This window comes from Pteropus vampyrus, unplaced genomic scaffold, assembly GCF_000151845.1.
Source record: "Pteropus vampyrus isolate Shadow unplaced genomic scaffold, Pvam_2.0 Scaffold419, whole genome shotgun sequence".
Taxonomy (NCBI): Eukaryota; Metazoa; Chordata; class Mammalia; order Chiroptera; family Pteropodidae; genus Pteropus; species Pteropus vampyrus.
In genome coordinates, this window is record NW_011889200.1 from 451,492 (window position 1) to 476,029 (window position 24,538).

At 37.7% G+C, this 24,538-nt stretch overlaps 1 protein-coding gene across 3 annotated transcripts in view; it reads left to right on the top strand.

Annotated features, from left to right (window-relative positions):
- Window positions 1–6: 6 nt before the first annotated feature.
- MORC4 (MORC family CW-type zinc finger 4) overlaps window positions 7–24,538 on the top strand; it is a 50,862-nt gene continuing 26,330 nt past the window's right edge. For 2 of the 3 annotated variants that reach the window (XM_011380994.2, XM_023523831.1), the window contains exons 1-9: window positions 7–31; window positions 148–220; window positions 5,848–5,980; window positions 10,683–10,900; window positions 11,662–11,809; window positions 14,320–14,452; window positions 14,775–14,903; window positions 17,570–17,689; window positions 19,064–19,164. In XM_011380994.2, coding sequence (XP_011379296.2) covers window positions 148–220; window positions 5,848–5,980; window positions 10,683–10,900; window positions 11,662–11,809; window positions 14,320–14,452; window positions 14,775–14,903; window positions 17,570–17,689; window positions 19,064–19,164 — 1,055 coding nt within the window. In that variant the 5' untranslated portion in view covers window positions 7–31. The remainder of the gene's footprint in view (window positions 32–147; window positions 221–5,847; window positions 5,981–10,682; window positions 10,901–11,661; window positions 11,810–14,319; window positions 14,453–14,774; window positions 14,904–17,569; window positions 17,690–19,063; window positions 19,165–24,538) is intronic. The other variant, XM_023523832.1, reaches the window with a different exon arrangement.

A 24,538-nucleotide genomic window follows, 5' to 3' on the forward strand; every position in this document is an offset into this window, starting at 1 on the left:
CCCGCAGGCCTTTGGGATCCGCCTGAGCACGGTAGGTCGGGGGCCAGAGGGGGCGGACGCGCGCGGGCCCCGGGGCTGTGGGGGTCGCGCGGGGAGAGCCCGGCGGGCCGAGGCCTCACGCGGGACGGGACCTTCTCTCGCCCCCAGATGAGCCCCCGCTACCTACAGAGCAACTCCAGCAGCCACACGCGACCCTTCAGTGCCATCGCGGAGCTGCTAGGTGAGTGGCGAGGGCGGGCCTGGCCGCGATCCCGCGAGGCAGTGGTGCCAACGTGGTGCCGAGGACCCTAGAGGAATGTGCGGAGCCGCGCGGGGCCGGCCGCAGCTGGGGTGGGGGCGTCGGGACCGGCCCCGGCTTCGCAGGCGGAGTAGGGGTTCGACTCTCGCCAGGGACAAGGTTTAGGGGAAAAGCTGAGGAAACAAGGTGCTTCCAAAGAGTTAGGACTCTTGTGTGGCTTGTCTTTATGGCTCGTGATATTCCGGGCACTTTGGAAGAGCTGGACTAATAATCGGAAGGATATGCGAAAAAGTATCGGACCCCAGGGCAGCTGGGATCCACAGGGAACGGCGACTGACGGAAGGCGCCAAACTAGTCAGTGAGCATTGTAGTGCACCGGGTAGGGTCATGAGGAAAGGGCTGCAAAATGAAATTCTTGAACTTTGGGGACCAGAGAATCTGAGAATGATGGGACATCTCTTAAGAGATGACACGAGTGCATTTGGCTCCCTGCGACTACGGAGGGCTGGGTCTGTGGTCGACGAGCGCCCTCACACCGCTGGAATGAATACTGAGCACTTAACCTCGCTCCACCGATGTTTGCTTTTAAAGCGTTTTCAATTGATCCCTTGAAGCCAACCAAGTACACCAGCTTTTGCAGTAGTGTGCTAAAAACTGTGTGGAAAGCAAAGAAGAAAAAAGCATTCCGGGACAAAATGCAGCAGCACACAGAGCACATCGTTAACGTTTCAACAATTGAAAGAAAGAGATATTTATGGGGCCACGTAGCACAGAACACAATCTCAAAAATGGTTTCAAAGCTCCCCAAATGAGCCCCAGTCACTACTTAAGCAATTGGTGTGGCCATGCAGTGCGAGTTGTCCAGGAAGTCAGTGGACAGCAGGAGATGGTCAAGAGAGTTATTTGGAAGGGTGACAGAGAACTTTTATAATTAGTTTGACCGTAACACAAAATGCTTACAATATGTATGACTGACTGTTCATTAGAGGTAAAGGGGGAAAAAAGTGACATTAACACATTTTGAATGCCAGAGAACAGAGATTATATCTTTAAGGTTTTTCACTGTGCCTTGAGTAAAACTCTGCACCGTGGAATGAGCTCTATGTGCATGTAATTTACAAAAAAATAAAAGAGGGAAAAGTAACAATTTATGTAGTGTGAAATGGAAGACAAATGTGTTGTTAGCTCAGTTACACTGTGCAGAAACCTTATGTATCTATGCTAGACTGTGTACTGAATTTTACTAGTGATTTAAAGTATGTTCCATTGGTAGTTCTGCATAAATGTGATTTTTGTCTTAAGCATTAACTTAAAGAACCCAAGCCTGGCCCAAGATGTCCCATATGAGTACAGGTATTTATGTGTATTTTATATATATATATACACTCATACACATATATATGTGTGTGTGTGTGTGATGTGTGTGTATATATATACACATATATGTGTGTATATATATATGTGTGTGTATATATATATGTGTATATATATACACACATCACACACACACACGTCACACACACACACACACACACACAGGTTTAAAACCAAATCACAAGTATTCGTGGTCATATTAATAATAAAGAAAAGAGAGAGCAAAGTGTTAACTGGTAATCCAGAGCTTTCATTTTAGGTTTCCCTTCAACTGTTTTCTCCTCCATTTGTGCATTTTCTAGTGAATCATTCATTCAGTAAATATTTATTGAGTATTCACTGTGAGCAAGGCCACCATGGTAGGTACAAAAATTCACTTTTCTAGTAGGAGAGATAAAATATGTACAAAGGTTTATGCTTTGTATAACAACAAAATAGAAAGTGATGTATCAGCAAAGATATACATACTGAGTACTGTGTGAGTTCAGAGGAGGGAGGGATGACTTCCAGCTTACCAGGAAGAGGAGGATTAGGAAAGGCTTTGTAGATGAGGTGACATTTGAGCTGAGATTTGAAGGATTGGAACATGTGGATATGGGTGTGGGGAGGGGAGGGCATTCCAGGCAAAAGGAACAACTGCATGAACAAAGGCATGAAGAATACTGAGTAGTTATGTTTAATTAGGGCATGGAGTTCACAGTCAAAACTCTAGGTCCTTCAAGAGCTTTCACAAATACATTTTTAACTTTACCCTTTGAGGTAAATGACATCATCATTATTATTATTATCATCATCATCATCATCATCATCATCACCATCATCATCATTATCATCATTTGACAGATAAGGATACAGAGGCTCAGAGTATTTAATTGACTTTTCCAAGGTTATATGTCTAGCAAGTGGCAGATCCAGGACTCAAACATAGGTCTTTTCACTCCAAGTAAGTAGGGAATGAGGTTCGAAAGGCGAACTGGGATCAGGTTGTGACTGGGAGGTTTGGGTGTTTGGCCTTTTAGTCTGAAGTTTTCTGAGCAGGGGAATGTCATGATCGGAGCTGTGCACCAGGAAAGTTAATCTTGTAGCAGTGTATAAGGTGGGTTGGAGAAGAGAGATATGGCTTTGAAAGACTGATTAAGAGGTTCTCGCAATGATCCAAATGAGAGGGAATACTCTGTAATCTAAGCAAGTGACAGTGAGAATAGAAACAGCAACACGTAAGAGAGCCTAGAGAATGTATAGCGTAAAAGAGAGGGAGGGATGAAAAATGACTTTCAAATTTCAAACTCGAGGTCATTTGAATGCTGACACTATGTGTGTATATAGAGAGAACAGAGGAGAACAATAGCTTGTGTCAGAAGATGATCACCTTAATTTTAGATGAGAATGCTTTTAGATACTTGCAAGATGTCTTGGCCCTAAAGAACTTGCAGGAATCCACATAGGCCAGCCTCCTGGGACAGAAGAGGATGGGAGGCTCGTGAAGTGCTATCTCAAAGCCATCTCCCCACTCACCATCCTGCTTCTCCAGGGAGGCTGTTATGGGACAGTTTCTCATTGCCTCTCAGGTTCGGATGAGGTGCAAGGCTTCTATTTCAATGCTTTTTTAGAAGACTGGGATCGGATGGACCACGTTAAGGGATAAGATAGATCGCCTGTGATCTGGTTTTTCCATGCTCTTGCTTAAGTGGTGGGCAAGGGGAGGTAGAGGTAGGGTCCTCCCACTAAGGGTAACATGGGCCAGGTTAGGAGAGTTAAAACCCTTTGGGATCTGATAGCACATGAAATTGTGTGAGGTTAGGGGATAAAGACATCCCAGGATCTGTTAGTGCAGCTCTTGCCTAAGTGGTGGATGAGGGGAGGGGAGCAGGGGTTCCCTCAGTGTCCGACCTGTTCATAAGGCTGGGTGGGCTGGGCCATAGGAGAAAATAGATTCCCTGGGATCTGGTAGCATATGCTAAATGTGGATAAATTTTTGGAAGGTTAAGCAGCAAGAGGTGAGATTGGTGCTTTATTATTATAAGTTCATTGTTGAGGCTGATCTTGTTATTATTATTTGTTGAAGCCAAGTGAAATGCCACTTAAAACTGAAATTAAGTGCAAAGCTGTACGTACTGCTGCTGGATACTGCTGCAGCCCAGCTGCAGATCTCTAGTTCCCTGCTGCTCCAGCTGACCCTGGCCTCTTGGCATGCCCCCTCTCCCCCGTACTCCACCAGCTTCCAGTCAGGAGGATAAAATGTCTAGCTGCTCCTGGCTGCTACCTTGTAACTCCTTAAATGCCCATCTTAAAACTCTTTGTTGTGTTCCTGTAAAAACAGCACCTAGTAAAAAGTTTGGGCAAAATTTGGGGTAAAGAGGAAAAAAGTGAAAGTGATTTTGTGCGAGGCCTACAAGCTGATTTCATTGAATGCACTGCTGCAATTACAATTGATATGTTATATGTTTGAACTGTGAATGTTCATAAAGTGTTAGAAAAATTTTCTCTGTATCTGAAGTTTTCAAAGTAGAAATGATGTCCTGTTAGTTGACAAGTTAAAGGTATCAGTCTCAATGGCCCTGGCTTCTTGCCACCGGGAGTGACTGATGGGTCCTAAAACAATTCAGGGCCTGCTTGCCAGGTAGTTTCTTGAAATAATGTAGGCATCTTCATAATTCTGAATCCTCTTGTCAGTTAAAGGAAAAGACAAAAACAAAGCACTGCCGCCTCTTATACAAAGTAAAACATGTATTTCTAATAAAGCCACTCTTACATGTCAAACTTATAATTCCTACCAAAAAAAGTTGGCCCCCTGATTTACCACATGACACAGAGTTTTGGGCCCATCCAGTCCTTAAAGATTGACTACATCAGACCTCTTAACCCCCTTCTGGGACCATGGGTGATGCCTTCTGTTAAGACTGTTTCGGGTTACAATCAGTGACAGTTTTATCACTGACTCTGGTGACGTCATTGTGGTCCTTGAAACTAATCTGTCTTGTTTGATGAACATTCAACAGATCCAAGTAGTTATAACTGATACAGTTAATCGTGTTGTAGAAATTGATATTTTGGATATGTGTAATACTTTTCTTGCTTGTAAGGGATGTTCCCAGTATATAATGCCACAATTTCAACAGTGGTAGTGGGACCAATGTACAGCCAGCCCTGCAGCTCGATCTCTCAGCCCAGCCACATGGTATCAGTAAAGCAGTATAGGATGGTAGGGAAAGGGAAGAGGGTGGAAGGGAAGGTCCCAGTCTTGATTAAAGAGCTACTAGAGACAGGAGTACTTAAGGAACCTATCCAATAGCTGGCACAAACTGCCACTTTGGCCACTGAGTCCTAATGAGACTTCTGTACCGCATGTGTCAGTGACTGACAATTATGTAAACTAGCACCTCTGGCAAAAAGATGTGGCCACTAGTCAATGGCACGCTCTGGGGTTATGGACATGGTGCATATGTTAGAAGATGGCTATATTTGATGTCTTCAGAATCTTAAATGACCCATTATGAAGACCTAACTCAGGAGGAATCGTGAAACTTTCTCTATTTTTTAATTCTATGCCCTCCATTTAATGAGGGTTGGACTGCCTCACCTTTAATATTACAGAGTAGTACCTAAGTAGAATCCCTCTTTCTCTAAGCAAGCTTCTTACCATTGCTGGGATCGAGGCAGGCAATTAAATGTTTTGATTTTAACCCCTAATTCTTTTAACACCTCTTAGGCTATAAACAGAGATGGTGATGATATCTGTGTTCTTTAACAGAGGAGGTGATATAAAAAAGTCGAAAATATATTTTTCACAAATAAACTATAATGTATGTAATATGCATCTGTTTATACCAAAATTGCGATTCACCTCTTCTCCACAGCCACCCTTTACTTTATGTGTACATGAGCAATAACGTGGCTAAAAGATAAAAAGTAAAGAAATTAAAACCGAGTAAAATGCTTTGTATATATGAGGAGTTATTTTTCCCACAGACCCTGAAGTTTGAAGGGAGGAAGGTAGATTTCAGATCAGTCATTATATAAATTCTAGAAATTAGCTTATAACCTCATCTGCTATCATATCTGTTGTTCTCTATAACCTAGTAAGTGCACTACCATTAATGCTTCCTGCTCACTTCCTGGGACATCCACGTGAAGGGAATAAAGGACATTTTCTATGTCTGAAGGGCACTGAACTAGAAATTTTAATAGAGTATTAGAAAAAGAGATCTAATATCACAGATTTCTACCTTTTGCAGATAACGCTGTAGATCCAGATGTATCCGCCAGGACGGTCTTCATAGATGTTGAGGAGGTCAAGAATAAACCTTGTTTGACCTTTACTGATGATGGATGTGGGATGACACCTCATAAACTACACCGAATGCTCAGGTACAAATATCTTTATTCTTTTTCTCTTGTCTTGAGTTCATGAACTCTATTTAAGGCTTAATGATTTTCTTTAATATTTTACTTTCCCTTTATTTGTTCAGCAAGTATTTATTGAACATCCGTTATGTGCCAGGGCAGTGGTTATGAAATAGACACTGTTCTTGCCCGCAGAGAACTTACAGTCTAGCTGGCACTTCAGACAATTAAGCGGTAATCATTAAAAAATAAGTGTGAGAGGAAAATATAGGATGCAATGGGATAAATCAACAGAGAAACCTAATCTGATCCAGGAGATCAGGAAAAGGCTCATAGATGAAGTATTTTTATGCTTCAGATCTAAGGGTGAGCAGCAGAATTTCACAAGGTAAAAGCAAGGGGCAAGGAATGAGAGTTCAGGCAGAGAGAAAAGCAAGTGTAAAGACCGGGAGGCCTTCACTGGTCTGAGACCTCCATTTTTATTAACCTAAACTCACTCTTAGATCAGGAGTATTATAATTGGGATGATTTGGGGGTTAGTACCATGAACATACCTGGGTATAATCAAGCCCCGTGAACGATAAATAGAAGGCATTCATAAACAATCTTTGAAGGCTTTGCAGTAGAATTGCAAAGTTAGGAAATTCTCTTTTCTAACTGCTGAACCTGGTGATATAGATTTCTGTTACCACTCTGGTCCATTTAATTACTTGAAAAGGTTTGTAGTTGAGAATGTAAATTCTTACTTTATTATCTTACATGTCACGCAGTGAAAGATGAGCATGAGCGTTTCCTTAACTCCTTTCTTCTTTCTTCCTTTTTTAGTAGATGAGGTAGATTACTCTCCAGGTGGCTTCTTGAACTACTATATGAAGCATGAATAACAATGGAGGGGTTCTGTGGAGGAGGAAAGGGCTTCAAACTATGGAAATGTAAAACATTCATTTGGTTGTAGTTCTCCTTGAAGCTATTCTGATTCCGTAACCCTGTTTGTAGGGAAATCCCTTTGATCTGTCAAAGAAAAGGAATGAAATTTGGGCATAACCAGTTATAAATTTGGTTAGGTTTTACCACTCAACAGTCTGTGTACCTTGTGTCTCAGACCCTCATAATTAGAAGAATATTTGAGGAAAGCTTCTGGAAATGAGATAAGAATGTGTCCAGTAAGTTGGTGAATTATAGAGCTGGCCCTGTCTTTTAACTTATAGCGTCACTTTCATCTCAAGTTAATATTTTATATTAAGAAAAATACAATTTTAGATGGGATAGAAGCAAAGATTTATGTATCTAATTCTTTATGTATTGGCTTTTTTCTCCCTAAGCCATCTTCTTAATGACTCCTTCCCTCTACACTTTATCCCAGAGACATGGGTGTCAAATGGTGGGCGCAGCAAATCCTACTGCCTTTCATTTTGTCATGGAACTACTTTTGTGAAAGTCAGTGCTTAGAGTGACAAGGCAGGAGGAAGGAGGCGGGTAATTTCAAAATAATTGCTACAATTTTTATTTTAGATTCATTCAACAGATTTTTACTGAACACCTATATGAATGTCACTGGAGATAAAGTGGTGAACCAGACAGACATGATCCTTGCTCTCAAGGGGCTGACAGTTTAGTGAGAAATATAGAAAAAGATTGACTAATGATACAACTAAATAGGCTCTCCCACCTGGTGATAAGTGCTATGAAGGAAGAGTACAGTTTCTATGAGTGCGTATAACTAGAGGGATCTGTTCTAATCTTTAGACTCAAAAAGTACTACCCTGAAGACATAACATTTGAGTTGTAATGTGGAGGATGAGTATCATCCATTTAAAATTTCATTCCTTTCCCAAGGAACAAAACAGACCAAAACAGTCAGAAACTTCTTTAGCCATAGAATTTTTTGGCATCATCATGGCAATTTGAGCTGGGCGATTTTCCCTCATATTTAAAAATTAATTTTAGAGAAATTTTCAACGAGTCCTATGTTATGTAGAGTAATTATGCTGGATTTATTTTTGATGGTATCTTAAAACATACTTGAATCCATTAGAAGGTCCCATGTATTGAGAAAAGATCACTTAATCCAATCATAACTTCTAGCCAAGGATTCCACTTACCACAATTTCTTTTTCAAATGATTGAACTTTAGAGGTAGCTTTGAAAAATATTATTAAACATATTAATATTTCGGGGGGTTGGGGCATATTACTTTTATATTTGAAAAAATAATAGATAGTCATGCGAAATTATTAAGCCTACAGAAATTTTGTTTGATCTATAACATTTTTTTATAATCCTATCCACATTTTCCAGTTCTTTATGCTACTCTTCCTATTTTCAGGCTAATAAAATAGTTGTGTAACTGCAGCAATAGTTTCTCCCATAAATACAAAATCTCTATATTCTAGAATCTTGACATTTTAAGGAACTCAGGAGCAAGCTGCTGTCTTCCTTGATTCCACTCAAAGAGCTGGTATTCAAACCCCCTGGGTGTGTAAACACCATTGTCTCCTACACAAGAGGATAGAACAGGACTTATTAGTGAAGAAGAACCACCTGTCTAAGCCAAGATATCTCTGTGGAAAATGAGTGTGCTATACCAAACCATATAAAACTCATTCCTACCATTCTACTATTTATTACGAGGGCTTTTATATTAGTTATTTGATTGGTATTTGGCATCCACTCTTCTGTTTTCAGTTAAAAAAAATGACCTAACATGGGAACGTTAAGTGGAATAAAAGAACACGGGAAGAATTAAGTGGAACATCACAACAACATCCAGAGCTTCCAGCTCCTCTCTTCTCATTATTCTTATCCTTTTCTATTTCTGGTTCTGGCCCTGCCCTACTGCTTACCTTCTTAACCTTAGCCATGTGATAGCCCTAAACTAAGTAACACAATGAGGGTTTATACTTACAAAGGAAAGGTAGAAGAGGCAGGGATGGCTAGGAAATTAAGAGTAATATAGTCTCCCTATTTTCACTGCTTTTTCTTGACCACCTAATTGAAGCTTTTGTGGCATTAGAGACAGTTTAAGTCCAGATATCCATATAGATACATTTCACATGGTAGGTTACAGCTTATGAAGAGCCCTGAATTTTAGATATTACTTTAGATCTAAAGTAGACCTAGAGGATAGCACATGACAATTCTCAGAGTGACTTCTAGAGTTAGTTTAAAATTAAAGTTTGAATACTGCTCTGTAGTGTGCATACAGCATATAATTTAATCATCGTAATGACTGTATCTTTTCTTGCCAATTCTTCCACAAGAGGAATAGGAATGCCTGAATCTTACTGACTTCTCTAAGTTTATTTCCTGGAATACTAAGGCCCATAGACAGCAGAAACTCAGATTCTTTTGGGATTTTTCAAAGGAACTACTGCCCTAAAAATTGCCTTTTCCTGTGGTTAGATTTACTTGTAGGATACACAAAGCTTCTGTCAAGTGTCTATTCTAGAAAGACTTAATGGTATTATCATATAGCACTTTGAAATATAAAAGTAAAAGGTGGTGCTCTTAGAGAGTAAACCAGGCAACTCACCCCTGCTCAAAAGAGTGAGATCCAAGGCCAAGCTGCTCAGATATGACATATAGAGTGTCTATTTTATTAATGTTGGAGAAGCATCTAATCTGTAATATATAAAATCTTTCCTTAGACTGTAAACCACATTGGCAAGAATCATGTCTCTTTTATTCAGTGTTGTGTCTCCAGTGCTTAACACAATGCGCAGCACATAGTAGGTACTTGGCAAATATTTGTCGAATGAATGGTAGTGTACAACATTGTAAATTTAGTCAATCTGGAGAGAAACAGTCGTTAAAATTAGTTTTATTTGTGGTGAGGGAAGGTATTTGAGGAAGATCATCATTATTTTCTAGATTTCATATCTTTAATTTTTTTGGTTCTATTATTTTGTCATATGTTTGAATGGAGAATATATGAAAGATAAAAGATCTGGCCCCGAGATTAAGCTGATCATAAGGGGCTAGAGAAATTGTTGAATTGATTCAGTGAAAAGCCCTTAATATAACAAGACAGACTTTATACTGCAGCTGTTTGAGGATATTCAGAGGAAGAACTACCTATTTTTATCCCTTGCCCACATTCCAATAAACTGTCCCAGCAGATGGAGCAGAGGGTAAGAATTGGAAGGGTTGTATTTTGGGTAGAGAGTTGAAATTGTAAGGGGGCATATGTGTGTGTGTGTGTGTGTGTGTGTGTGTGTGTGTGTGTGTGTGTGTGTGCATGTGTCCTCTGGCTTTTAGATTTGTGTGGATGCCTAGTCTAGTACTTGTAACCAGTGCCACTATCTGGTGCTTTTGTTACCCTCTCTAGGGTGTACTCTGATATAACCACCCTTTTAACCTTACTAATAGCAGTCAGAGTCATTTTATCTAGACAAGAAAGACAGCCACCCGTGGCCTTCTCCAGCTATCTCTGTTAGTGAAACGAGGCCACCTTTACATTTATAAAGTGTGACTCTAATGTAGTAGACGTGTTTATGTATCCATAAAGCACACCAGAAAATCAGTCTCATTACTCCATAGTAATTTCCTACGTTTTCAACTTACTAGTTTTGCCCAGAGGTATCAGAAGTAAGAAAAAAGGGGGGAACTTTTTACAAGTGTTCTTCATTTGTAAGCTAAACATTCTGCCTGTCATCTATCTTAAGATGCTTTTTACCTTTCTGGTTTCTTTTTTTCTGATTTCTTTTTTTTTCTTGTGTAATTACAGCTTTGGCTTTACAGATAAAGTAATAAAGAAGAGCCAGTGTCCCATCGGGGTCTTTGGTAATGGTTTCAAGTCAGGCTCCATGCGACTAGGAAAGGATGCGCTTGTCTTCACCAAGAATGGGGGTACTCTCACTGTTGGACTCCTGTCACAGACCTACCTGGAACGTGTCCAGGCCCAGGCAGTTATTGTACCAATTGTTCCATTCAACCAGCAAAACAATATCCTTTTTCGAAATGGAGAATGTTGGTGAAAAATTAGTCTAATCTGACTATTTTGATAGAAACCTCTTTTTTCTTCAAGTCAAATCCAGCTATTAAGTTTTAATATTTAAAGACTTATTCAGCTGTCTTCAATTTAACTGGTATTTCCCCCTATTAATAAATTTCGAAAATAAGTGGACCATTGACCAAAGCTTAGAAATGTTTTTGATGTATGGGAATTGTCATTGTTATGTGACTTGATCTGTTACCCCTGCCACCACCACCACCACCACCACCACCACTCCTTTGGTAAAGTTCTCTTTTTAACCCCTAAGGGTAGCTACATTTTGCATTATACCCCTAGAAACATTCTATTCATCCCCTTATCTGATGGCTGAATGGCTCATTTCCCCAGACCTGGACTAGCTATTATTTCTGTTAGATACCAGGTGTCTTGACTCAAGCACTAGAGCAGTAAAGTTTGAACTTATTTCTTCCGAAAAGTCTGGAAATTCAGCCTTTAATTTATTTCCTAAATATAGGATTGTCTTTATTTACATTGTATTTTTGAAGCTATATTCTACAGGGGTGACTGGTTTTTGTGTTTGTCTTTAACAACCTTTTTTTATTTTCCCCTTTCTTTTCTTTTGTAGCAGTAATGCCCATGCTTTATGTCTCTGTTTATATTTTGTCCAAACATGCAACCCAAAAGGTAAATCTTCCTAGCCGATAGCATCCTCTTAAAATATTAATTTTCCTTTGACTATATTTGGTTTTACAAAAAATGATTATTACTGAGGACTCCTTGCCCAGCCTAGAAGCCATCCTGAACTATTCAATTTTCAACAGAGAAAATGACCTGCTGTCCCAGTTTGATGCCATCCCAGGCAAAAAAGGCACTCGTGTTCTCATTTGGAATATCCGCAGGTATAGTATTCTAAGAGTGATACAGTCTAATAAGCAAAAATAATATGATGAAGCACATTTTAATCTCTAGAGAGGCAGAGTAGATAAATTTTGATACGTATTCATATCTCATTGCGTACTTTTCCATAATTTTCTTAGCTCTATTTGAGGTAGTGGTTCTTATTAGTAAAATGTGGAGCTTGATAAGGTAGAGACATGCATATCCTGAGGCTATTATTGTCACAGATAATCAGTGTAGTTCAATGTTATTCTAAAATCTTCAGAATCCATTATAAATATCTATTTCATATCCATAAACACTGTTTTGATGTAGGTAAGTGATAGTTTAACCTATTTAACAATGAAACTGAAGTACACAAAGCGACATTAGTTAGGGTAACAAAGCACAACCTGATCTTTAAAAATAATGACGTCGGTATTATTAGTGTTTTAGAGTATCTGGATTAGAAGTAGAAAAATCTTTGAAACAGATAAATTTGAACTATAATGAGGCTGGTTTCAGGTAATGTGTTGAGAGCTAATAAAACAATCTAGAAATACTCTAGGCTACATCATTTGTTTAATCACGTCAAGTAGAATACATTTGTGACCACTAAACTTAAAAGCCTTTCATATAAAATAGAGATGTTACTGGTATCAGATATATTCATTCTTTTTCTCCTTGAGTCAAGAATTTCACCTCATTTTTTAGCTGAGTTAAACTTATGTAAAAACCATGCTGGTTTTTATAGAAAGTACTTTCAACTAAAAAAAATTAAGGAGGTTTTTCACACATTGCTAATTTAGATCTTCCTTTGTCCTACTGAGAAAACCTCAAATAATATAAAGGATCATTTTTCTGAGGTATTTCCAGTGATTTAAACACATTAAAGACTGTTTTCTTCATACATTGTTTCTCAGTTATATGGTACTGGGTGTTATATAAATAAAGGGTTCTGTGGTCAACTAACTTTGGGGAAAGCTGGCTTAAACCAAGTTTACAGTGTTGCTTAATTATAGGACTTCTCAGAGGCTTTAATATGCAAATGTTACTACATTATGCACTGAAGATATTTAAGAGAGCAATATGGTTTGCAGTATTTTCCAGTTTCAAAAAATGTTTTTCCAGATCCCTTTTCTTTGGATGGTGAGTGATGATGGGCAAGGAGGACAAGGAACCTCCTCAGAGTATGTGTTAGAGTAGGTAGCAACAAACAGGAGTATCCTAGAAAATCCAGAATATTGTAGTGACATGGGCTTTATACAAGCTACATACCATAATGGCTATGGTCCAGCCCTGAAGAAGGAGCTGCATTTTCACCACAGCAGTTCTGAGAGCTTGCAGAACCTAAAGTATGGCTGGAGGTATCACTAGACCTTTGAGGTGGTTCTGAGAGCCTGGAATTATTTCTCAATTTTATTTGCTCATGCAACCAACCTATCTTCTCTTTCTTTCCTTCCTTCTTTCCTTCCTTCTTCCCTTCCCTTCCCTTCCCTTCCCTTCCCTTCCCTTCCCTTCCCTTCCCTTCCATTCCATTTCCTTCCCCCTTCTCCCTTCCGCCTTCCTCTCTTTCTTCTTCTCACCCTCCCTCCTCTTTTGCCCTCCCTCCCTCCCTCCTTCCTTCTCTCTTCTCTTTCTCTCTTCCTCTTTCTTCCCTTCTCTTCCCTTCCCTTTCTTCTTTTTTCTCTATCTCTCTCTCTCCCTCCCCACCTCCTGCCCTCATTTAAGAGTATTTTGGGGGACTACTGTTCCACAGAACAACTTTGAGAAACTGTTCTGCTATATATGTTTTCTCTATAACCCATCATTTTTTTTTTAAGTTTTTTCTAGGAACAAAGATGAGTCTTGGCTTTTTCTCCTGAAGTTGTTAGTGATATAGTCCAGGGCCTTGGAATGGACCAAAGTTAAGTGGCCCAAAAGGACTATGAGAAGAAGAAAGGTCTTTATGAAAGGAACATGAATACTATTATATTTTAATGATAATTCCATAAATGATACTCTAGAGGACTGGCAAACATATGCTGTTTCTATAACCTTTTATTTTTTTCCTTCTAAGAAATAAGATTAGATCTGGGGGAATCTCGATATCTCATTAGCCCTTATACTATTGCTGAAGTTAGAAGAAGTAGCTTTTGATTCACCTATTTATTGTTAGGGAAAATTATGTTGAATGACCTACCCAACAATACCCTGAAAGTTGGGATCTATTATAAGTTCCTTTTTTCGAGGATAGCTGACAGCCACTTGATTTATTCGATCACATACATACCCACCTTCCTTTTTTTCCCTTTCTTTCTGTACTTAGCATTGCCACCTATGAGACATAGTAGATTTGTTTAGACTGGAAATACCATAAATATTGTGTGGTCTTCAAACGAAGTAATTTGCACTTCCTAAGCACTGGTAGTCAGGGAAGGAAATAGGTATCTGAGTTTTGGGCTCATATTGTTTCTTTTCTCTTGGGTTCCTAGTGCATTTTTTTCCTTTGGAGCCAGTTTTTGTTAGATTGGTACTTGTCTCTTTTACCCAGAAATAAAGATGGAAAGTCTGAGTTGGACTTTGATACAGATCAATATGACATCCTGGTATCAGACTTTGGCACAGAAGAAAAAGAGACTGGTGGTGTTACTGCTGAGCTGCCAGAAACAGAGTATTCTTTACGGGTGAGTAAGAGTGGTTTTTCTTCAACAATGAGAGGTAAGATTTCCTATAACATGAAAATCTATAGGACAGGATCTCCCTTTAGTTACAGAGAGATGACAGCCTTTTAGCCCTGCGTTAGGATTCCTTTTCACTGTCTCCACCGAAGCAGTTTAGTGAATGTAGTCAGCAGCACTTTAGTGTGGAATTTGACATTGTATAACAAGATATAGAAACTGAGCTAAATCTTTGCCCAGAATAGTCCTCAGTTGCTAGCTGTGTTTTATGGGAATGTCAGTAGAATTGGCAATATCATATATTAACTTTCCTTTCACTGTTCCATAGGCATTTTGTAGTATTCTGTATATGAAGCCACGAATGAAAATTTTTCTGCGTCAAAAGAAGGTGACTACCCAGCTGATTGCCAAGAGCCTGGCCAATGTGGCATATGATATATATAAACCTACATTCACAGTATCCTTACAACTGTGTGAAGTTTATCTCTTCATTTCAGGATTAGATTTCAAAGCTGGCACAGAAAAACAAAAACCTTTCCTTTTCCAATTCAAAAGTATGTGTTATAGTACAAATCCTATTACAGTGTACTCTGTGGAGGTATTTATTAAATATCAATCTATGCACCATTTTTATCAGAAATCACCTAGAAATTATGAAAATAATACAAAAGTCTGAGACTTTGAAGATTCTGGTTCAGATTCTGAAATCTCTTTTTTAACAAGAAACATTTATTTTTAAATTCTCAGCTGATTCTCATGAGTAGCCAAATTTGAGAATCTCTGCTTTAAGACCCACACCATTTGGTTTGTATTAGAATTTTGTTATATATTACATTTATTGAAGTAAGCAGAATGTTGACTTGAATGTTTTGATCTTTTGGATACAGTGTGATTTTTGTCATGACAAGTCCATACTCATGTTGATGGAAGTCAGAATAGTGGAAATTAGAGGTTGATAATGGATTTCCTGGTACTTCTCATAATGGCAGCCATTCAGAGAAGTTATTACTCATTTTCACTTCTGCCCCCACCATTGCTCTGAGAATGACTTTCAGACATTTGGGAAAACTTTAAGATTAGGGAAATTAGGGTCATCTATGTTGATGGCTTTTTGAGCAAAAAAAAAAAAAGACTAAAAGGTTGAGAACTAGTAAGCAGTTATGAAGAATTGCTATTGTAAGTTATTTCCTAGTAACTAAGCACAGCTCTTGGACTAAGAAACACACTCTTGTTTACTTTATCAAACACATTATTTATCTTGCTTTGTGTTTATTCCCTTGACCAATAATTAGGAATCGTTAGTCTCTTTTAATAAGCTGTGTTATTGTTACTCGTAAGCAGATTGATTTTCTCCTTTTGGGGAACAATACCTTGTCTACTAAGAGAAGTTTTTCTTTTTTTTCTTTCTTTTTTTTTTTTTTAAACTGTAGACAAACCTAACTTAACAAAGCTAGTGATATTAGTATCTGTTGGTAAATTAGTTATAATATCACTGTATGTAGGCTAGGATCTTAGTGCCGTAGGTGTAACAAAGCCAGTCAAAAGCCAGTTTTCCAACTACTGGTTCAGGATATTTACCATGTTTCTGTCACCAGCTTCTTTCTTTTATGGGTTTCTATCAAGGCAACTCCTAAGCATGCATTCTATATATGCCTTAACTCTTTAACTCCCCCTTCTTATTAAACTAGTTACCTTCTCTGATAGAATTTGGGTAAAACAAATTCACTACATGCAAGAACGAAATGAAACTCCTAATAAAATTTACCCCAAGATCACTGAGGGACAAGAGCACTGATGCCGATTTATTTATTCCTCAGTTATCAAAGGCCTCTTTCCTCCTCTTGCCCTCTCTCCTTATACTAATTTGGGGAACCTCCTACCTCCTATTATAAGGTCCTCCCACCCTATAATTTAGAATTTTAAAAGTATACGATAGAAAGAATTTGACAACATTTATCTTTAAAATGTTAATTTTATAGTGTAGAGTTTTAGTTTGTTTATTTGGGGGGAGTTTTGTGCTGTTTAGTTTTTGCATTGGAATAGAGTCTTTCTTCAGGTTTGATTTGAGCTTCTGGATCCCAGAATATTATATGTTCTGAGCCAAACATTGCCGTGTTGTGTACCCACTTATATTATGACTTCGTATCATGCCTAACCCATTTGTCACATGGATATCATTTTTGAATGTGTAACAAAAATAAATTTTTAACTCATTTGGACATGAAGATTTCTTAGTAATTGTTTTAATGAAAATCTCGGTTTCTCTATCTCCCCTTTATCTTTCTCACACTCTTACTTTGGTTTATAAATCAAATAAGACTAGTTAATGACTCATCATTGTTCTTGTTTTATGTATAATAATTAGTTCTCTTTATTTCATCTAGCCAAGCTTGTTAACTTCTTTCCATGAAATATATTACAACAGGACTATTCATCTGCCTTTTACCTTTAAAAGTGATTTGGTTTTTGGTGCTTTTACTTTCATTTTTTTGGAATGATTAGCAGGTCTTATCTTATTGCTCATACTTGTGTAGGTTTGTGTTCTACCATTTTACAACTCTTTATCAGAATCTGAGAGACCTAGCAGTAAACCGAGCAACTAGCAAGGTTGAGAAATGTTTCGTGATTATGAATTTTTAAATCACCAATGGCATTTCAGTATATTTTCTCACAGTCTTCCATGTATATGTTTATATATACATATTTTTAGATATTGCATGTTGATATATTCTGAACTATTCCCAAATATTTTTCAAGGATATAGTTTTAAAGCTGCATAATAGACCATGTGGATATACCAACATTTATTTAATCATCCCTTAATGTCAGATATTTAAATTATTTATATTGTTCTGCATTGTAACTAATTGGTAAATCTCTGTAACTCAGAAACCTTTATGGGCTTCCCTGACTCTTTCTGTAGGATAAATTCCTAGAAAAAGAACTACTTGGTCAAAGGTTAAGAACATTTTTAAAGCTATTACTACAGATTTTTAAAACGCCCTCTAGAAAGGTTGTACCAATTTACATTCAATGGTGTTTGATGTTCTTTGCTATAATAGAGCGCAACATTTTGTCTGCTAAAGCCCCTGGTGTTTGTCTCCTTAATGAATTTCTTCTCAGAATAAGCAGGTGAAAATAACTTTTGGGTTCTCTTGCAAGAATAATAACCAATTTGGAGTAATGATGTATCATAACAACCGACTCATAAAGTCCTTCGAGAAGGTGGGATGCCAGGTGAAGGTGAGTGGTTAATGTTTCTTTGTCACAGGAAACTGAAAAGAGTAGGAAGAGGATTTAAAATGTCCTAAGGGGATAAGTCATTAATGGCTTTTACTCCCATCAATGGTTGTTAAATCTGATTCTGGAATTCTGTGTTTCCAGTGAGCCATTTTGTGTTGAAAACCTCTACTTCTCATTCTTAATAAATATTAATGAACCCAAGAACTTTACAGAATACATCCTCTAGTTAGGTGTTAATAAGAAGTAGGATTAGAATACTAGCAACTCTGCCATATGTTCCATGTGTGCCATGAAGGTAGCTATTTATATTTTCTGGGGGAGACAATAAGGCAGAGTTGAAGATGCATAAAATTTAGTGGTTGATGACCTGGATTTGAGTCTCGACTTTTCCACGTAGAACCTGTGCAACCTTGGCTAAATTGTTTAATTTCTCAGAGGCTCATTTTCCTTATCTGTAAAATGGAAACAACAATAATAATTATACCTCCTCGCCTACCTTACAACTTACAAAGTTGAGAGATTTAGATGGGATAAATTATGTGAAAATACTTTAGAAAGTGAGCTATACAAATATTACCATCATCTTCAATGTTTTAATGACAATTTAAAGTAGGAATATCCATAAGTATCCCATTCTGATTTTACAGATAAGATTGCTAAAGCACAAAGAATGATAAACTAGTTTACATTACACAGTAGGACAAAGTTATATAAGAACCAGAATAGCTAGTCTTCAGCCTATGCTGATCTTCCTGTTATATCATCTTTACACAACTCATGTTTGTGAGCCAGCCTAATTACACCTTGACTCAGTTCCTTCCATTAAAGAGGAAAAAAAGATTTTAAATCCAAAAACCTTTTGTATCAACTTGTAATAAATAACCACTGTAAGTCTGACTCAACTTGTAGTTATTTGGCAGCCTACATATATAAAAAAAAATTGTTTATTTTAATAGAGCGTGATGATTACGTAGCATCCTTAAAATTATTTTCAGATGAAGTGTGGTTTCAGTTCCCTAGAACAGTAGTATATAACCTTGATTTTTTATCAGTGTCATTTTTTTTGTTTGAATGAAATCTTATGGCAATCCCAGAACATAAAACAGATGAAAGTGGATGTAGTGTGGGTGTAGTTGAGAAGACTATTAATCCTTGGTAAACCCTAGGGAAGCTGTGGGTTATAGTTTGAAAATCTCTGCCCTAGAGTTTGCTAGAGGTTCCAGAAGTACATTCTGAGTGTTTCTCTAGATCTTGTTGGCCTTTCCTTGCCCATGAATGTTATGTAACCTCTTTATTATTGTTTGGAATCAAAAGGAAGTACCTCCAGGCAGTCAACAGTAATGTAAGTGTTGAAATTAATATTTTTCTTCTAAGCCAACTCATGGAGAAGGTGTGGGAGTAATCGGAGTCATTGAGTGCAATTTCTTAAAACCTGCCTACAACAAACAAGACTTTGAGTACACCAAGGAGTACCGGTGAGTCACTCCCAACCTGAAGTGTTTCTGATAGTTTGTTCAGATATGATTCTATTCTCTGAAACCTCTAAAAATGTCTCTAAAAAAGCCAGGCAGATAAATTAACTGAGAATTCCTTCAAATCTATTTTCTAAGATTAGAGATAAAATGATTTTATTTTTGAATTAAAGCTTACTGATACATGATATATGGAGCCCAGTGGAGATAAACCTCACCTTTAAAAATTATCGAAAGAGCATAGGAGTCATTTAGTAACATACTTCTGGTGAAACAAAGAGCCTTAGAATTATCATAATGAAAAGAGATGAGTGGACCTGAAGTTATTGAATATATTTTGGGGAAAAGAACCAGCAGTTTGAAGTTTGTTCTAAAAGATTTTCTTGAAGCCATTGAACAGATTGAGAGGAAACTACTGAAGGAGCAGGAAAGACATGTGTTTTCATGGACATATCTAGATTTAATAGGTAAGACAAACAGGTAAGACTCAGAAAGGAACTGGGAGATAGTAAAGTCAGGATGTAATAGTTTGTTTTAAAACTTTGGGGGAGGAATGTGCCAGGTACTAGGGACATACGAATGAAAGAAGAATCCTTCATGCCTATGAGCAAATGGGATGAGATATATGCAAATAAGAAAGTTAAATACCTATAAAATGATTGTTTTAATGGAAGAGATATACAAAATGGGAAGAAACTTTAATTATGCCTAAAAGAGTCGAGGAAGGCTTCACAAAGCAGATCATTTTTGAGCTCAAACTTGAGGGAACAATTGGAGTTTGCTGGATGGACAAATGGGGCAAGGACATTCTATGCAGAGGGAAGTATATGCAAGGACATTAAAGGGCAAGAGGTGTTCTTGGAGTATGGAGAAAGAAGGCAGAACATTTTATGTCATTTTCTTGAAAGTCTCAGTAGAAATTTTCTTCTTAGAGTGTGGGAAAAGTAATTCCTCAGATTTCCTTTTTTTGTGTGCCCAAAACTATAACAAAATTAGTTAAATGTTGTACCTTAATTTATCTGGAACCATAAGAATTTTAGGTTTAGTGCTTGACAGAGAGACAACTGTTTGGATGGCAACCCCAAATTAATTTCAGGATAATTGCTTCTTGGTCACTATGGCTACTCAATGGTTATGGTAACTACTGACCCTCAGTTTTAAAGTAAAATGGTCTTTTAACTATGAGTCTGGCCCGTAGTGGAGATTTTTGACTAGGACTTGACTCTTAAGATTGAAAGTTTATAAATGACATCGTTTGATAAAAGTCTCAGAGTCAAGGCATTCTGTTTCTCTTGAGTAAAAGGAATAGTGATTTTTCTGGTGATTAAGCTAAGAGTTAAGATTTGTGAAATTCAAATTTTAGATATTAAAAAATTAACATCTTTCCTATACCATCTTTGTCAAACCCTCATCTACCTTTTAAATTTTAGAGGTATTGGACCCTTGGTTTGTAATGTTTAGGTTCAATATGATGAGTTTGAGGTGATTGCAGGGGATCCAAATATATTTCATCGCCAGTAGGTTTATTCAGTTTGACATACAGGATTTCCGGCTTAGGTAGCTTAATATCTGCTACACACTTTATTAAAAACAAAAACTAGTATACTATCCCACACATAGAATCTTTTGAGGATAAAAATTTGTATAACCCTTATCCCAATTCTGGCATCATGTTTTCTTTTTTACTCAATTTTTAAAATATAAAATGAAACTGTTTAGTTCAAAAAAATAAGAGAATTTGAAAGGGAGATTATAGAAGGTTGTCTGCTTTCACAAACTCATCTTAAGAGTGTTATAGATACCATAACTGCAACTGCTGAAAGAGATACCAGCCATCATACTGCTGGAATGTCTACAGATGAATCATCTGTAATATTACTTTTAATAGTTGTGGATATCAGATTTCAGTTGCAACTATTAGAGCTCAAACTTACAAAATTTCAGCCTAAGAAACACAACCAGTACATACTAACTGAACAGTCCGCTGTTGCAGGCACAGTGGCTAGGCTTGGTGGAATTGGCTAAGAAATTCAAGATATGGTTACTGTCTTTGAGGAGCTTATAGTCTGTTTGTAATCATGGATTGCCACATACATGAAACAATTTAGAGAGTAATAAAATTGCTTTTTGATCAATCAAAACTTAAGTGGTGTGGTATAGGAAAAATGCCCTGAGAGAACAGATTGAGAAGGTTTTAGGTAGCAGGTATGACTTAGGATTTGCCTTAAAGGATACAGGAGTTAGAAAAGGGAGGGGGGGACAGCCAGGATGGAATTACAGCATGAGCTAAGGTAGTGACCGGAACTCAGAATGGTAAGAATATGGGGAGTGAAGTTAGAGGGATGTAACTAGAGAGAGGGAAATAAAGTCAGATGGATAGAGTAGGGCTGTATCCTAGAGCACAGATTGGCAAAATTCTCTTGTGAAGGATCAGGAGGTAAATATTTTAGGCTTTGTGGACCATGTGGTCTCTGTCACAACTACTCACTCAATTCTGCCATAGTATGAGAACAACCACAGATAATAAGTAAAGGAATGAGCGCATCTGTATCCAGTACAGTTTTGTTTACAAAAACAGGCAATGGCTTAGATTTAGCCCACACGCTGTAGTTTGCCTACCCCTGTCCTAGAGCCACAGTTCCAAGACTATGCTGAGCTGAACCCAAAGGGGAGCCACAGGATGTTTTAAAATTTTGAGGACAGTGAAGTGATACTTGTCTTTTGTTTATAAATAATAGAAATTGTTTTCTATTACTGTCGTAACAAATTACTACAAACTTAATGAATTAAGATAACACTTATTTATTATTGTAGATTTCTGTAGGTTAGAAGTCCAATATAGGTCTCATTGAGGTACAGTCAAGGTATTGGCAGTGTTGCATTTCTTTCTGGAGGCTTTAGGGGAGAATCTATTCCCTTGTCTTGTCTAGCTTCTAGAGGCTGCCAGCATTCCTTGTCCCATGGCAATTCTTCCTCCATCTTCAAAGCCAGCAGTGATAGGTTGAGTCCTGTTCACATAGCATCACACCAGTGACCTTGCTTCTATCATTACATATCTGATTCTGACTCTTCTGCCTCACTCTTCCACTTTTAAGGACCCTAATGGTTACATTGGATGATTCAAGATAATCTCTTGATTTTAAGGTCAGCTGATGAGTAACCTTAAATCCATCTGCAACCTTAATTCCCCCTTGCTATGTCACCTAATAGATTCATAAATTTCATGGATTATGACATAGACGATCTTTGGAGGACTACTATTCTACCTATCACAGTATGCCCTCTGGCCCCCTAAGATCCACCTACATCTCACATGAAAAATCCCAACATCTCCCCAAATCTCAACTATTACAGCAACTCAAAGTCTAAACTCCCATCTCCATGTCATCAGCTCAAAATTCCAAAATCTCATCATATAAATCAGGTATTCACCAATACTCTGAGTCTGATGCATCCTAAGGTAAAATTACTCTCCATCTATAGACATGTCTTATTTTTTTTTTTTAATTTTGCTTCCAAAATACAGTGGTGAGGCATAGGATACCAGTTATAGATATTCCAGTTCAAATGGGAAGAAAGTTGAAGGAAAAAGGAGTCACTGGTCCCAAGCAATTTCAAAATCCAGCCAAGCTAATTCCATTAAATTTAAAGGCCTGGGAATTATCTTCTGAGACTTGTAGCTTCATATTCTGGATTTAAGGTTCTACCCTTTGGGCTTGTGGCTCCACCCTCAGCATCATCTTTCATTTTTCATGAAGAGTAGCATGTGTTTGCAGCTAAGTAGTTTCATCAGCCTGTTTCCTGATTAGAGATTTTTGGAGGTCTAAAGGCCTTCTTTCATTTTCTACTGTCTTCATCCCTTTTAGTCTAATCTAGTAGTTTTTGTGCTAGTATACTATCTCAAGAACCTTGTGGATCTCACATGTATGTCATGGATATTCACTCCATCAGATAAGAGGCTCCTGACAGGTCTTTCCTAGATAATCCTATTTCTGTTCTTAGCTTCTGCTGAGATCCGAGTCATGTGTTTAATCTTTTCAAAGAGCTTTTGTATGACTGAATACTCTGACTTTTTGATCTTTCTGAGATACTAGCAAAAGGTTGTCCAGTCGGAGGCTTGGCTTTTTTCTCTAGAGCATGCTTTCTTGACAGTGAATCTTAAAATTGTAACATCTTTTATAATCTCGATAGGCTGATAATTTCCAAAATCATTAAGTCCTGGTTCTTTTTTGTTGAACAGTTCTTCCTTCAGTTTCTGTCATTCCTCTCACATTTTACATATGCAGCAAGAAGATACCAAGCCACACTTTCAACACTTTGCTTGGAAATCTCCTCAGCTAAATGTTTCATCACTTACAAGTTCTGCTTTCCACATAACTGTAGGATACAATTCTGCTAAGCTTTCTAACACTATATAACAAGGATCACCTTCCCTCCAATTTTCCAATAACATGTTCCTCATTTCCTTCTGAACCTTTACCGGCAATACCTTTAACATCTATAATTCTACTAACAGACCATTCACAATGATTTTGGTATTCTCTAAGGAAATTTGTGTTTTCTCTACCATGCTCCTTACTTCCTTCAGAGCCTTCACCAGTGGGGTGTTTAATATCCGTATTTCTATTAACAGTCTGTTCAAGGACTCTAGGCTATTTCTGTCATGTGCCTCAAATTCTTCCACCCTCTACCCATTGTCCAATCCTAAAGGAGCTTCCACATTCTTAGTTTGTTGTTGTTGTTGTTGTTGTTGTTATAGCTTTACCCCCAATTCCATGTACCAAAATCTGCTGCATTCCTTTTGGTTATTTCATATCTTTGTGAAACTGGGGTTTCAGTGGTTGCTGTGATACAAAACAAGTAATACATGAAAATCGATATCAAATAAGAAATGAAGAAAGCTGTGTCCAATCTGATTCCAAGGTTTGAGAAATTGTACAGTACCCGACAGGCATACACTTCCCATTAGTAAACAGTTGTGGTTATGAATGAAATAGAAATATTTTTTCAACTTATATGTATCATTTTTTCAAATGGATTCTAGATTTTAGTCCATAATACTTACTAAGTTGTTTGTACCTAACTATTTAATAAATGTAACGGGTACATATTTCTTTTGACTTAAGGGTGCCATGAAAAACTTGAGACACTACGGGTGCCATGAACCAAGAAGGTTTGAGAACTGTCATAGAGGGACATTCTGTAGTAGTAGTTGATGCTTTATGCAATGAGAATTCATTGTGTATTCTTGAATAAAGGAGTGACTGGACACACTATCTTAAGAATATAGTAGTTGACCCTTGCACAACAAAGGGGTTAGGGGCGCCAACCACCCAGACAGTCACAAATCCGCATATAACTTAAATTGGCCCTTCCC